This window comes from Danio rerio, chromosome 3 (genome assembly GCF_052040795.2).
Source record: "Danio rerio strain M-AB ecotype USA chromosome 3, GRCz13ab, whole genome shotgun sequence".
Classification (NCBI taxonomy): domain Eukaryota; kingdom Metazoa; phylum Chordata; class Actinopteri; order Cypriniformes; family Danionidae; genus Danio; species Danio rerio.
This window is the reverse complement of record NC_141023.1, coordinates 39,144,794-39,162,025: the sequence shown is the minus strand read 5'-3', so window position 1 is coordinate 39,162,025 and position 17,232 is coordinate 39,144,794. Positions and strand designations below refer to the sequence as shown.

Below are 17,232 nucleotides of genomic sequence, written 5' to 3'. Positions count from 1 at the left end.
CTGCACGACAGCTGCGCGCCTTCAGCAGACCTCCTCATTCTTGCTGTAAGAGGGCTTTATGATTGTTTATGAGCGTTAAAAGTGGCGGATCTGTTCGGTGAAATATCTGACTGCGTGTCACTGCATCCCTAAGCACTGTTTGGGGAAATATTTGACTGCATGTCACTGCATATCAAACCGACTGAAATGATATAACTAGAGAAATGTCCACTGTGCTAAGTGAGAGCACTTCTCACTGAACAGCGCAGCATCGATGACGTAAGCGTGCCCAGGCCTGATTGTGGTGTGAGTGGGGGCCGTTGGGGCAGACGATAGAGGGGACAAGTGTGCTTTGGCCCGGTTTGAGGCAACTGTACCTAGTGTGGGTACGGCCCCAGCCTCAGATGCCAGGATAAGCACAGCACAATGACAGTCAGATACTGATGAAGCCGACACCCAGTCACAAATACTAACATTTAAACTGAACCAGGATGTTTCCAAATGTTTTTTTTTCTGAAATGATGAATGAATCACACAAAACGGTGTACAAAGTTCAATAAATTCATATCCAGCATATGTTTTTAAGAGGATGCCTTTTCAGCTGCAAGCCAGTAGGCCTACTGGGAAATACCTATACAACTCTCACATGAACACACATACACTACGGCTTGTTTAGCTTATTCAATTATACAGCATGCATTTGGACTGTGGGGGAAACCGGGGCACAAACATAGGGAGAACACGCAAACTCCACATAGAAATGCCAACTGACCCAGCCAGGGCTCGAATCAGCAAACTTCTTGCTGTGAAACAATTGTGCTACCCACTGCGCCACCGTGCTGCCCCTTATACTTCTTTTTTTTAAGAGTATACATCTTTGTGGTATAGGTTTTGCCTGATTTATATCAGATAAATGTGCATTTTCACATGGTGTTGTCTTTGGTGTTATTGTGCCTTGACACTTTCTTTTTCCAGCCACATGTTGTTCCTTCCAAATATCTATATAATTATTGGTTATTATTTTAAAGCATGCAAAGCGGAAATATTTTACTCAGGAATAAACATGATCGGTTTGAAGTTGTCAGTTTTCATCACCGTCAAGTCTGAATTGAATCATCCTTAACATTTTGTTATGGCTGAATGTGCTTTACATCAAACTGGTTTGATGTACGCAGTGTAGTTTTCTACTGAATAGTAATGCACTAATTCATTTATCATATATATATATATATATATATATATATATATATATATATATATATATATATATATATATATATATATATATATATATATATATATATTTTTTTTTTTTTTTTTTTTTTTTTTCCGTTGTCTATTCACTTTATTCTCTTAGAGGAAAAGACTAGTTTAATGTTTGAAACATGAGTATGAACAGATGAACAAAGTCAAAACAAATGTTATTTTTTCTGGATATTTGTCTACAGCCAGACACTTACACAAATCCCTGACCTGCCTTATATGCTTAGATTCAGTGAAGAAATTTAAACTGTTCAGATAAACAGTGATATTAAATCATTTTTTGTTGTTGTTTTCATCTCCACGGTCATTAAATTATGTTTGTTCATAATTAAAATGTTGCTATTTAATTATTACATCAGTGCTTAAGTTTCTTGGTAGTAGGGTTTAAAAAAAAAATCACTGCGTAATTCACATGGTTCTTGTGCCATTACACTGTAAATCTCTTTTTGGCTTCAACCATTCCAATTTATTCAAGTGTATTTTGTATAATATAGTATACTATCCTTAATGTCTTTAAGTAACATGGCATAAAAGATATATTTGATGATCTTATTGGGACTGTTGTTCCATCTCATGTGGGTCAAAAACGACACATTTTAATTTCAATAAAACGTGTGTGCTATATTTTAGATCCATAATATTTTACTTCAAGAGTTCACACTCAGCCGATGATTGATTATAAAGCTTACTTGGCATGCTGTCCTGGGAGAGAGCCCTGAGCTCAAAAGATCCTCAAACCCGGGGCTTCCTCACGTTGCAAGGCATTAGATCTCGAGAACTTCCCTGCTGTAGTAGCAAATGAACAGATAGTGATTGCTCTTAAAAGCCACTTACTAAGTGCATGTCTATGGTGCTGATTTGGATTAGTCAATTTACTTTATTTGTTTCTGGATGGTGGGAGAAAACTGGGGGACTCGGGAGAAACTTACACAAGCACAAGGAAAACGTGCAAAATCTGCACAAAAACGTCAGCTGATTTAACGTTCTTTGCTGTGAGGCAACTGTGCTAACCACTGAGCCACCGTGCCACCCATCTAGGAAAGGAGGATTAGTAGGGGTGGAAGGGGGAATTCTTCAAAACAAGATGACTGTAGTATGAATCCTAGGGCATTTATAGTGGCTTAGGAGTTGTTTGATTGGTGAATGATAAATTGGGTAATGCGGGGCCAGCCGCAAGCAATCATAAACACGTGATCCTCTAGAAATTTGTTTAAAAATAAACTTCACTTAACATGTTTATCATTATCTTAAGGTATTTTGTAACACTTAATTGTTTTATACTGTAGTTATAATCCAATTATGACTTGTTTTTTATTTTATAATACATATACAATGGAAACGGCATCAGATTGCTTTGAAGAAAAACACACTTGGCTGTTTATTGCTTACTGCTTATTGTAAGTCGAAGTGAAATCAACTAATAAATAAAGGTATACAATACATTTTAAATGGAAAGTTTTAAATGTGGCATATTTTTTTCAAATTTGTTTTTTTTTGCTAAAATCAAAGCCACAATTTTCTATAAAAAAAAAATAAAGTTTCCAACTTTAAGTTGTATATTGTTGGAGCCCATTCAAATATCTAGTTGTTTCTTAAGTAGCGTGACAGTGTTCAAGATTTTTGTTTGTGTTCATGTAACCCCCCAGTTATTCAACCCGCTCCGAGCTGGAATCGATCCGGCGACCTCCCACATGGGAGTCGGTTGCTCTAACAAGGAAGCTAAAGACCAATGCCTCTAGCTTCTGTCGCTATAGCACCTTTAGAGGTCACATTTTAGAGGCACCCCATCCATGGAATTGGCTGTATCACTGTCTCTCCACCAATACCATGTGTGGTGAGCACACTGGCGCTGTTTTCCTGGGGCTGCTGTCGCATCATCCAAGTGGATTCTGTACACTGGTGGTGGTGTGGAGAGACCCCCTACATGATTGTGAAGCGATTTGGGTGTATGGTCATGCACAATATATGTGCAATATAAATACACTTTGCATTACATTACATAATATTGTTGTATTAATATTTAATATTGTGGTTTTAAAACATATTTCACGACTTTCCTGTATTGTAGTAGAAAACATGAGATATTTGGAAAGAGAACACTGATCAAAGTGAAAAACCTGTCAGATTCCACCAAGTCATTTAGGCTATGTTAATCTGAACCACTGTATTATTATGAATGATCTGACGAGCCAGTAACCAAACTTTCTAGTTTTCTGCTGATTCTAAAGTTGAAACCCTCTGACAACAGGACCCAGTCATAACAATCTTGACATTTAGGAGAACTGGAAAATTCTACAATCGTTGCTGTTCTCAAAATGTTTCATCACTGTATTTTTCACTGAGCAAAGGGTTTTGTTGAAGTGCCACAGAAGATGACTTATTTCTGGAATGATAATGTGTTTTCCAAGTTTAATCTTCACTATTTGTATGTGTGTCTGCGTATGTGTGCGTGTGTGCAAGCCAGTAAATAAATATTTGTATTAAAGAATATGTAAGAAATATATTGATAAAATATATGTAAAAGTATATTTGATTTCTGACAGATTTTCACAGATTTTTTACAGGCATACATTTATTTAAATTGTAATTTTGGCATAAACACAGAAAGTAGCGTTCAAACATGTGAAGTGAGAAACAATGATATATTTAAACAACAACAACAACAAAAAAAACATATTTCATATTCAACAATCATATCTGTTTTATTAGGAATTTACTGTGTTAAGGTTCCATTAATTACTTCATTTAGGTCGACATTTAGGTTTGACAGTTACAGTATAGTTCTAATGCAAAAGAAAACAGCCTTAACGTCCCTATAATGCACTGCATATTGTATTCATTAAGCTGATGCCAGTGTTGTGTCAGATTTTCCTACCCCACATTCAAAAAGTAGATGACGGTATATGCAACCTATCAGATTATACTACAAGTGCAACTTTTTTTGGAGTAGTGTGACCTACCCCAATCCCACCTTAACCTCCAAACCATTCATATACAGTGTTGGTAGCATAATCTGACAGGTAGGATAAAATGTCAGTACACCCTATTTCAGAACATGGCCTGCAGGACTGCAGGGAGAGACAGTAGAATGGTGCAGGTGAGAGAGAGGGGTGAGAATGACTCTGCCCCACCGAAGATTACCGGGACATCATTGAGAGTGTTGATGATGAAGGTGGTGAAGGGAACCGTACTCATGAAGGCTGTGTTATTTGAGTTCTGTGGGTTCATCTCAATGCCAGGGGGAACGGACAAGATGCCAGCCTGAATCCACATGTAGCCATTATTGCACAACAAGGGACTGCCGTTCTGAATGAGAAAGAAGGAATGTTTAAAAACTTCATAACAACCATTAAAAGTTCTTTACACTTGCAATTAGACTGTAGGTTTTCTCAATCCGAACACAAGTGGCTAACACTAAATACAGATGCAATTGTTCTGTTTAGATGTGTTTGTAAATTTTGGGTTTATTCACTTTTAACCACTTCCAGAGGTAGTCGAAAGCACATTAGACTGGATTACTTTTACAGTGTCATCTGATTTGTTCAAACAGACACTAAATACCACCTTCTCTCTTTCTCTCAACATTCCTACAGCGCTTGGTGTAGTAATGTTGCTCTTAGAGCAGAAACATAAACTATTGCTGTTTATATAGTTTAAATTCAGGCTCATTTTGATTATTTACCTCTATACACATTTCTGGAGAGAGCGAAATATGTCCCAGGAGTTATGTTTTCGCCAATCCAACCAGGCCGCTGTGTACGCTTTTTCAGATCTCAATTTTCTCTCGTGAGTGCCATTCGCGCCAACTGTTCTTATTTACTTGTTTATTTTATTCTGCTTCTGTTTTTGTCTTACCCACTTACTGGAATCGTTCTTCACTGGATTCGAATACTGTCATCGATGTCAACTCTGCTTTGCATCTTAAGTTTGCCAACGAATGTGTAAAGCTAACTGGACAAACTGGTAACAGCGGGAAAGCCGTAGCGTTCGTTTTAAAGAAGAAATGCAGCCATACATAGCTCTGGCTACATAATTCACAATCTCCAGAACCGTATATAGGGTTACATTTTCAGCATAAGCCTATGTTGAATAGTTTTGTCTCTTTTCACATTCACAGGAACATTTTATTATGTAGTCTGAATTTTATTTATTATTTTATTACATTGAAGGATTTTTTTCTACCATGGTAATGGTCTAAAGGTTTCTGCTTTCGGCCACACTTTATTTTGATGGTCCGTTTGTTGAGTTTAGGTTTCATTGCATCTACATGCCAACTAATGTTCAATAGATTATAAGTAGACTGTTAGGTTGGGTTAGGGTTGGTGTCAGATGACATGTGCTTGCAAAGTTTCTTATAATCAGTTAAATGTCTGTTGAAGGAGCAGTATCAGCAGATATTAAGCAGACAGTTTACTACAAACTCAAATGGACCATCAAAATAAAGGGTTACTCTGCTTTCTAGTATCTTCTTTAGTGTGTAACAGAATAAAAAAATTCATTAAGCATTATTGAGGATGTGTAAATAGTGAGTGCATTTTCATTTTGGGATGAACTATGCTTTTGAGGGCCCTCAAGCTGGCATAAAAATAATGAGAGAACTGTTTTATGCAATTATTGTATTTATGAAATTATGCATCAATAATCAAATTATAGGATCATTAAAACCACCCAGATAGCAAAATTCATGTGGCTCAAATCCAGCCCACACCAAACACTTACATCTGGCCCCCACTTAGGCGGTACGCTCTTGTTTGCCAGATCTGGGCCACAATTAAGCCATAGCAAAACCACATATCCGTCAATGAACCAAAACTGACCCTATACTGGACCACAGTTTGCTGTTATTTTAGCCCAGATACGACGCACACTAGACACTTACATACGACCAGAGTTTACTGTGCCAAATATTTGCCAAAAGTGTCCCACATATGATTTAAGATAACTGGTCCAAATATGCCATATTTTCTTTGGGCCACTTTAGGCTCAAAGTCACATTAGACAGAGCTTACTGTGCCAAGTATTTGCCAAAAGAGGCCCTCATTTGTTTTAAGATAACTGGGCCACATTTGCCATATTTTCTTTGGGCCAATTGAGGCTCACAGTCACATTAGGCAGAGATTACTGTTCCAAATATTTGCTAAAAGTGGCCCACATTTGTTTTATAATAACTGGGCCACATTTGCACCTACACATGTGAGCCACTGTGCGTTTAGACCCAGATTACTCTTAAATGACTATGCCACATTTATGCCAAATGTATCCCACATTTGTCCTTTATCATTTGAGTCAAATTTACAAATTTACATGGGCCACATTAGGTTCACATTCAGATTACATTTAGCCTTAATTGCAAATCTTTGGGCACCTTTTGTCATTGTACAGGTGGGCCACTTCAGGCTCACATTCACTTTGTCTGGGCCGAAAGAAGACCACCAGTGCTGCATAACTGTCTAAAGTAGCCCACATTTGTATGCTATCTGGACAGTTCATAGAGTTTAGATTGAATCATTTTGCAGGCATTTTGTAAAATAATTTATGGTTTATTCAAGGTACACATGATCAAACCATTAATTGTTGCAATACTATGACGCAATACCAAATTGTGCTATTCAGTGCATGATTGTTGACAAACTCAAACAACTAAAGAGGATTGTGCAGATACCTGTAGAACATTGACAGGCTCTGTGCAGACATCGGTGTGTCCGATGTCTGAAGGATCACAGTTTACAATGGTTGTCTGCAATTCCTGAAAAGATAGTCCAGCTGTAAACAAAAGAGAGAGAAACAAAAGGATCAGTCATGACATATTGCAGAATTTCCTGATGAGAAAGTAAGAATAAGTGATTACATAAACTCACATGAGTCGAATGAGCTCAAAATGGCTACTGCACACTGAGCACCAGGGCCAAAGCTTGAATAATACATATCCATGGGTAAATTGGCAATGGTATACATTGGAGTGTATAGCTGCACAAGTGCTACCCCATTGCCTGAAACGCTGTCAAAAAAAATGTTTGCTACATCAGATGATACAGATGAGCTGGAGCAGTCCCACCAATTGGCGAGACTTAGGGTCGCAGTCCATCCATTTACACCCGTAAATCTGAAGAAAGAGATATTAATATCAGTGCACAAGTCATCTATGTTTGCTCAGTAATTTCTTATGAGATAAAGTTTTCCTGGTTTGGTTACCCAGAAAAGCAGCTGGCAGAGGTCAAGATGAATTGGTCAGACACCAAAGTTCCTACACACTCTGGGCTACCGTTAAAAGATACAACAGCCATCCATGGATATACGCTGGCGGAGCCTCCACACAAGGTCGCTGTAGAGAAAGCACAGAGAGAAAGAGAAAATGTGAATGGAGGCTAAAGTGTCATTTCAATGATTACTTTTGATGTTGCTTTGTCAACATACGTTTTGTAGGACAGGTCTCACTGTCATCCTGAATTGGAGCATTGACATCAACAGGAATGAAACTAGCACTGACATACTGAGAGATCCAGTTCTGGTACTGAGAAACTCTGGCGTACACACCAGGATAATTCGGGTCAGCACAACCTTTACCAAAACTCACAACACCAGCCTGGACCCATGTATTGAAGCTTTTGATGACCATTGGACCTCCGGAGTCACCCTTTACAGTGAGGGAGAAACAAAAAATTATATTTACACTACCGGTCAAAAGTTTGGGGTCAGTAGGATTTTTAATGTTTTAAAGTAAGTTTCTCCTGCTCACAAAGGCTGAATTTATTTAATCAAAAATACAGTACACACTGTAAAATTGTGAAATGTTATTGCAGTATAAAATAACAGTTCAAAAGTAGTTTATAATTTAATTTAATAATGTATTCCACTTATTAATTATTATTATTATTATTATTATTATTATTATTATTATTATCATCATCATCATCATCATCATCATCATCATCATCATCATTATTATTATTATTATTATTATTATTATTATTATTGTTGTTGTTGTTGTTATTATGAATGATATTAGTAATGAAAGCAGTAATGACTGGAGTATCAATTTCAATTGAAACTTTATTCAATAAGAAAGTAGTTATTTAAAATTTGAATAAATAATATTTTTTTTTACAAATGTTGCCCAAATGAAAATAATAATTTTCTTTAGAATTGTAAAAAAAATTCTATATATATATATATATATATATATATATATATATATATATATATATATATATATATATATATATATATATATATATATATATATATATAATTGAAGACAACAAAAAATAAAAATGATAGAAATGAACATTGTTTATACCTGGCAGGAATCCTTTCCTCCTTGCATTAGTCCAGCGCACATCATGTTGTTTGTTATCGAGCTACCACCACCGTAAAGGCAGTTACACAGGTTGTTTCCAACAATAGGCACATTCACCTCCTGTAGGATTTGAGGTGAAGGAAGGGATACTGCGAAACAGATAATGAGAGAAATTCAGCTAAATAGAATAAAAAATGTATAAACATTATGAAAAAAGCAAGTGAAATGGGAATAAAATATACTAAACTGATAAAACTGTATATGTTTTTAAAATTTGGAAATTCTGAATTGTAGTTTGAGTAAAATGTCATCTTTGTTTTATCCTGTATTCAACTAATCAAATTTGATTTAAGAGTTCACACTTAGATAATGCTTAATGATATTAGCAGGTTTGGCATGCTGTCCCGGGAGAGAACCGTGAGCTTGGAGATAGATGAGCCCAAAGCTCCCACCTGGTCAATGAGAATTTAAAGCATACGAGATCAGGTAGTTCTCAAGAGCTCCCCCCGATTCGTTTGGCCTATTCATTGATTATTAAAAGACAGCTCTATAGGAATAGGCCACCAACCACACTGGTGTATACTCACTTAGAGAAGCTCAGTAATAATGTATTTGTGACTGTTACTATTATTTAATTTAATTGTGTCTCATGTCTTTGGACTGTGGGAAGAAACCTGAGTACCTAAGGGAAACCCACGTGAACACGGGGAGAACATGTAAGCACAGAAATGTCAACTGGCCCAGCTAGGACTTGAACCAGCGACCTTCTTGCTGTAAAGCAGTGCTAGCCTATGAGCCACTGAGCCGCCTAATCCTAGAAATGAGGCGGAGGTGGAAGGGGTGGATAGGGGTCCTTTCCAAACGAATATAGGGAGTAAAGTTAGGCTGGACTATTAAGTTAGATTTGGAATAATCCAATGGGCTAGCTAATGATTACTAAAAGGGACCAGCTGCAGTCAATCATATCACATGCCCCTCTCAAAATTAGTTTGTGAAACTTCACTTACAACATTGTCATTCAGAGTACCTTTTGCATAATATAACTAACTGTCAGTGTGTTTTATATTTAATTTTAGACAACATTACCAATGTTTTAACTTCAGAGTTAAGAAATCAATATTTGATTTTCAATTTTTAATCATGACAACCCCACACAAATGACAAAAGGAGCTGCCAGTTTTTTCCCCTGTTATTTTATGTGTCCTGTAGACCCAAGCATTAAAAAACATGTTGTTTCTTACCACCAGATTCAATGGTTCCCCAGCCTGTGATCCACATTGTGTCATTGTAGAATGTGCTTCCATCTGCTGCCAGACAGACGGGCTGGATGTAGTTAGAGAAGGTCACCGGTGAGGAGAGATGCAGCAGGGCCATGTCATTGTCATGGGTTGAGCCTTGGTATAATGGATGAACAATGACCTGAGAGACCGATTTGGACACTTCATTCGGATTGGGCAGATCTTGACTCTGCCGACCCAGATACACAGTGTAGTCTGAAGGATTAGGATTGCTGAAAGGAGAACACAATCATTATTTTAGAACCAAAACTAGTGATGCACTGATCTTAGCTTGGTCATGCCAATGAATTGGATTTAAGTAAATTGTACTTAAACTTAATTTAGATCGTATTGACCTTATTCTAAAATGCAGAAGTGCGCCTGTTTTCGCGATTGTCTTAGAACTTCCGATTCAGTCGTCTATGGGAGAAATGTCTAGGAATAATAAACGCCAGAAAACGGTCAAACTACTTGCTCTACAAACAAATGTTTGCATGACTATACAAACCAAGTAGAATAATATAACAAGGAAATATCAAATTGCAACATCAAGCAGCGTAATTAGCAGTTTTTAATGTCTAAAAATGAATGGAAGTGAATGAGACCGGAAGTCTCGAGCCAAAAAGATTCAAATGGCAGCGCCCGCTCGTCGGCGGAGAATAAGGTCAATAATTTCAAAATATAAAGTATGAACATAATGATTTACAAAATTCTGCTACATAAAACAAAAGTGTACGAAATAACATTTAACATATGCATAATCTAGGGAATGATGCCTATTTACAGTACATACAGTACTCTCCTGTAAAAAAAAAAAAAAAATCAGCGAAAATTCTGAAACATAAAAATCCAAGTCATCTGGCCCTATCATACACCCGGCGCAATATGGCGCAAGGCGCGGCGCAATACTCTTTTGGTACTTTTAGCTCGGCGCAAGGGTCATTTTGAGGCATTGCGCCACGCTGTTTAAATAGCAAATGCATTTGCGCTCAAATGTGCGCCCATAGGCGTTCTGGTCTAAAAAAGAAGGCGTGTTTTGGCGCGTTGCTATTTTGACAAACTGTAAATAGTCTGATCTTTAGACCAGAACAAAGTCAGTCTATTGTCTGGCGCAAAGTGCGGCTGGCTTACACACTACACACAAGATGTAGAGCAATACACAAATATCTTTACATATGAAAAATATATAATATCTTAAGGATATATATATATATATATATATATATATATATATATATATATATATATATATATATATATATATATATATAATAAGGATATATACAGGATATAAATATAAATGATTAAAATATTACAAAACATATTAATTTCTAGCCTACATGAAGATTTAAAAACCACTGCCTTACTTTCTTCATCTCGGGAGGCTTTTTCAGTTTATTCAATTTGCTTTTGTATAATGTTATTATTATTAGCAGTATTATTTATTATATCCATATTTATATTTGTTTTATTAAAAACAAGCTTAGATTTGTCCACCTGTCAAATTTTAGACCATATGGGGCATAGCAGGTGTATTTGGAAATAACTCAGTATTTTGACCACACTTGGTTATTATTGTTTATTTATTCGTTTGCTAGAAATTAGAACTGAATTTAGAAATAGTTTAGAAAAAAATCTTTGCGCTTAACAAACGAAATTATTTATTTATAGGCTAATTGATGTCTGTGCATAAAGGTTTCCCTATCCACGAGAGCAAAAGCGAAAGTGAACTTACTTTATGTCAAAATGCACTTATGGCGCGACGCAGCTGGGTCTTAAAGGGAATAGGAGATGAGGCTCTAATTGGTTTATTCTCAAAACACACCTATAACTCATTAAGAAAATAAACTCAACCCTTTTAGACCATGCGCCATGGCGCAAAGCGGATTTTCCCGTCCTTAAATTAGCAAAAATGCGTTCTGACACGCCCTGAAAGCGTTTGCGCCCTGCGTTTTGCGCTCTGCGCATGGACCGTCAAAATAGAGCCCATCGTCTCAACATAATGAAAACCAGCCAAACACAAAAGTTTTATCTGTACACACTTTAAAGAAATTATGTTTACTTTTTGTTCAAGCTACTTATTTAAAATGAGCTGAAACAACACAATTGTTGAGTTTTTTGGGACATCTTAAATGTTTTAACTTCAATCCACTTAAGTTTTTACAAACTTGTTCATTCATTAATTTTCTTTACGGCTTAGTCCCTTAATAATCCGGGGTCGCCACGGTGGAATGAACCGCCAACTTATCCAGCACATGTTTTACGAAGCGGATACTCTTCCAGCTGCAACCCATCTCTGGGAAACATCCATACACACGCATTCACACTCATACACTACGGACAATTTAGCCTACCCAATTCACCTGTATCGCATATCTTTGGACAGTGGGAGAAACCGGAGCACCCGGAGGAACCCACGCAAACACAGAGAGAACATTCAAACTTCACACAGAAACGGCAACTGGCCCAGCCGAGGCTCGAACCAGAGACCTTCTTGCTGTGAGGCGACTGCATCGCCTGTAAAAACTTAACTTAATTTGTGATTGTGTGGAACCCAGCATTTTTTACAATGTATAATGTTTTCATTCATGTGAAAAACATCCCAAACATGCAGAAGTATAAATCAAATGAAGGTCGATTAAAATTACATTTCTTCAAGTTATTGTATCTTGTGTTTTTCCATCTTGTTTCATCAGCCCATCTGGCCTGTTAACTTTTACGTATTCTTAGTAAGTCATTGCAGTGCAGTTTGTATGCAAGTGACCAAAACAGAGATATTAATAAATATAAAATACTAAAATAAAAAAAAAACTAAAATAAAAAAAAGTTTGGCCAGTCGACCGGTTGATATCTAATGGAGACGCTAATGATTGTGCTTTACCTGGGGAAGCAGTGAGCGGCTGACAGGATCCACTGGTCACTGATGAGCGACCCGCCACAGAAGTGAGAGCCACTCTCATGAAGGCTGGCCTGCCATGGCCATGAGCCGGCAGATGCGTTTGTTCCCCCCACAATCTTTGTGTTGAGAGGAGCTTTGCCACATGCTTCAAAATAGAAGTAAAAAAATGTTAAGAACCATTACAGTGACCGTCTCAAAAGATGTTATTCAGTTGACAATTAATATGTAATGAGTAATTATTTACCAGGGGGACTCTGGGTAGGCTGGCAGTCACACCCTTAAGAAGATCAGACATTACCAGTTAAAAAGATGAAATTCACAGATACAAAAATAACGTACATGTAGCTCATATTTTAAGCTACTCAAAGCTTAAGAAAATAATGTCATTCATAAAAAAGCACTGTAACTGCATCTGAAATGACTGTGTAAAAAAATATGCATATAATAACTAAAATAAAAATGAAAATGTAAAAAATGATTGTATCTCAAATTATTGTAAATAAATATAATAATTTCTATATGTATTCTATAAAAAGAAAAACTATAAGCAAAAAATCTGTTAGGCTAATTATGATAAATGATCTTTTTGTGTAAAAACTACAATTTTTACTTATTTGACTTATTTTTTTCCCAATTTCTGTTTAACGGAGATAATTTTTTTTCAAGACATTTCTTAACATGATAGTTTTAATAACTCATCTCTAATAACTGATTTATTTTATCTTTGCCATGATGACTGTAAATAATATTTTAATAGACATTTTTCAAGACACTTCTATACAGCTTAAAGTGACATTTAAATACTTACCTAGTTTAATTAGGTTAACTAGGCAGGTTAGGGCAATTAAGCACATTATTGTATAACGACGGTTTGTTCTGTAGACTATCGAAAAAATATACAGCTTAAAGAGGCTAATAATTGAGACAACTTAAAAAAAAATTAAAAACTGCTTTTATCCCAGTCGAAATAAAACAAATAAGACTTTCTCCAGAAGGAAAAATATTATCAGACATACTGTGAAAATTTCCTTGCTCTGTTAAACATCATTTGTGAAATATTTTAAAAAAGAACTTGAACTTCAACTGTATATTTAATAATAATAATACATTTTAATATAAATATTTTAAATTAATTATTATTTTGATAACAGATTTGATTATGAATTTATACTGTAAAGATGAAGGCGGTTACCTGTGGACAGGAGGGTGACCACACAGACCAAGCTCAGTTTCCAGAACATCTTCAGCTTCCTGATTTGAGAGGCGACTCTGAATATTTATTCCCTGTACAGTGTGACGTCTGCACACCTCTCCTCATATTCCTATTTAAGCTGCTGGCACACCTAGATGAAAAGCACAATCATTCTATACACAATGAAAAAACATTCCGAAAAAGATTCTGTCACATTAAATGACCAAACCTGACAGTCAAAATGACATATCAAGCTTGTCAAATGTGAAATGCATGTATATTCCCATAATGTTTCTTCTTCTGGAGAAAGTTTTGTTTGTTTTATTTCAGCTAGAAAAAAGTTAGTTTTTATTTTTATTTTTTTCAATATTATCAGCCTCCTTAAGCAACATTCATCTTTTCGATTGTTTTTAAGCTGAATACTAATATTTAAAAAAAAATTCTAGTAAAATATTATTTACTGTCATCATGGCAAAGATAAAATAAATCAGTTATTAGAAATGAGTAATTAAAACTATTAAGTTTAGAAATGTGTTGAAAAAGTTTTCTCTCTGTTAAACAGAAATTAGGAAATGAAAAAATATATATATATGTATATACAGTGTAAAATATTATCATTCATTAACATATTAAGTGAAAAAAGACAATAGCAATATTCATCTTTATCATCCTCATTATTTTATACATCATCATTACTCTAAAACTCTCCCTACAGATATCACAAAATCTACAGGTTCACATATTTGCTTGCCGGTGAAACTAGTTTCCCAGGTTTTTTCTTTCTTTCTTTTTCATAGAACACCGCAAATCTTATGCAGGCTGATAATAGAAGCTGAAACAAGGTGTGTCCACTTTTTCAGTCTGCTCATAATGGACTTAAAAGTGAGGTCTTTGTGTGTTAAGTGTGCAAAAGTGCAGGGTTGAAAATAAATGACAAGCAATGCCAATGAAATGAAATCTTTCATGCCATCGCAAAGGTTTCTTATATAACGATGATTTGAAAAAGGACACAACATCAACATATATATTTATTGTTTATTTGATTTCTTTTAAACATCTTGCTTTAGGAAAAAGCTTCTTTAGCGTTTAGTTTCATTTTTAGATGAAACTCTGTTAGTAAATTCATATTACAAAAGTAGCCAAAAGTAATGTCTAAAAGAGACTTAATTAAATAATATAAGATTTAATTTACTTTAATTCTAGTTTAATTAAGTAACCAAAATATGCTAAACATTTTTACTGAGAAGAGGAAAATGCTAAACTAGTTTAGGTATTTCACAAAATTATTTGGCAACAAGCAGATTATAGTGTTTTATGTCTTATGCTTTACTGAGAATATACTACAAAATGTATTTCATAAACTTAAATAAGGGGTTATACAAGTAATTATTAAACTAGTAATTTATACACCTGATATGTTCACTTGTAATAATATTGAAACACAATGAAAAAGAATTTTGTGCTTGTAATTTGTAAACAAATGTCTAGTGCTTTTAAAAATTTAGACTTTTCATAAATCTCATAGGAAATGACTGTTATCCAAATTAACAGACAACATTAAAGATGAACAGGCAAGTTTTTTTAGAAGTATACAGTTAAAGTCTGAATTATTATCCCCCTTTGATTTTTTGTTTGTTTTTTAAATATATTCTCAAATTATGTTTAACAGAGCAGGGAAATTTTCACAGTATGTCTGATAATATTTTTTTCTTTTGGAGAAAGTCTTATTTGTTTTATTTCGGCTAGAATAAAAGCAGTTTTTTTACTTTTTTAAAAAACATTTTAAGGTCAATATTATCAGCCCCTTTAAGCAATTTTTTCGATAGTCTACAGAACAAACCATTGGTATACAATAACTTGCCTAATTACCATAATCTACCTAGTTAATTAATCTAGTTAAGCCTTTAAATGTCACTTTAAGCCGTTTGGAAGTGTCTTGAAAAATGTCAATTATTATTTACTGTCATCATGGCAAAGATAAAATAAATCAGTAGAGATGAGTTATTAAAACTATCATATTTAGAAATGTGTTTAAAAAATCTTCTCTCCGTTAAACAGAAAATAGGGAAAAAATAAAAAGGGGGGCTACTAATTCAGGGGAGCTAAAAATTCTGACTTCAACTGTATAATCTGGTTGTGTTTATTGTTTTTCTGTTTAAGTTAAAGAGCATCCTCATTCCTAGTGCACAGGTGTCAAAGCCAGTTCCTGGAGGGCCACAGCTCTGCACAATTTAGTTCAACTGTACTTCAACACACCTGCCTGTAGGTTTCAGTCAAGCCTGAAGGACATATATAGTTTGATCAGGTGTGTTTAATTAGGGTTGGAACTAAACTGTGCAGAGCTGCGGCTCTCCAGGAACTGGATTTGACACCTGTGCGCTTGAGTTACTGCAGAGATAGTAAAATAGTCAGAAACAGCTGCATAGAGAAATTAACCCTTTAGGATTCCTGTTTTCTATTGGTGGTAATGGTTGGAATGCATGCAATACTCTATGCAACACAACACTGCAGTAAGTTCAACTTAAGACACAAGTGTTAGAGCAACTAAATTATAAACATGTTTAATGAGTCAAACAAAAGTTGTGAGCAGATATTGCAGATAAGGTAATACAGTTCATGCGGTTTTCAGGAGATACCAGAGAATCTTTACAATGACTGATCGGATACAGGTTTAGCTAGATTGTAATCACTGATTGATTGCAGAAAGAACCTGACTGCTTAAGACAACTAAACTAGAAATTCATTTTTTTTATTTGATCTCATCAAATAATTCAATATTGAATTTCAATCAATAATTCAAAAATTATTTAGTAAAACTTTTTTTTTTATTGCGCGATTAATCATTTTTCAAGTATTGTTTGGTGGCATACATTTTGGATGCTTGGTTGCTATCAACTATTGGCATAATAATTGTTATAACTTTCATTTGGAACATCAAGTTGCTTCGAAGACATGATTTTACCGCTACATACATTTCTAGAGAGCACCAAAGGAGCTACGTTTTTGACTTACTGACTGACTGAATGACCTATTGACTGACCCACCCTCCTCCTTCCTTAAACCCAACAGATGTGTTTTCAAAAGCACTGATTGACCCGCCCACCCAAAATAAACCCAGGTTTTAGAAAGCAATCCAGAAAAAGAAAAGCCCTTGCCTGATTTTTACCTTCTTTTCAGATTTGACCACGTTCTCATCCTGTTATTTACTTGTTTATTTTATTTTTTGGCTTCTGTTTTTGTCTTAGATGACTTTTGGAACTGTTCTTCGCATGACACAAACCCCATCAACTCCTCACTGCGTTTCAAGTCCACCGACTTACTGCTA

General features: G+C 35.3%; 1 protein-coding gene across 1 annotated transcript; it reads right to left on the bottom strand.

Moving 5' to 3' along the window:
• Positions 1-3,918: 3,918 nt before the first annotated feature.
• Positions 3,919-13,965, bottom strand: zgc:165423. Its single transcript, NM_001100150.1, is given in 10 exon segments — positions 3,919-4,548; positions 6,905-7,005; positions 7,101-7,345; positions 7,435-7,564; positions 7,657-7,876; positions 8,540-8,688; positions 9,781-10,049; positions 12,698-12,860; positions 12,960-12,992; positions 13,908-13,965. Coding segments are annotated over 7 exon segments (1,236 nt in total). The 5' UTR covers positions 9,914-10,049; positions 12,698-12,860; positions 12,960-12,992; positions 13,908-13,965; the 3' UTR covers positions 3,919-4,290.
• Positions 13,966-17,232: the final 3,267 nt, after the last annotated feature.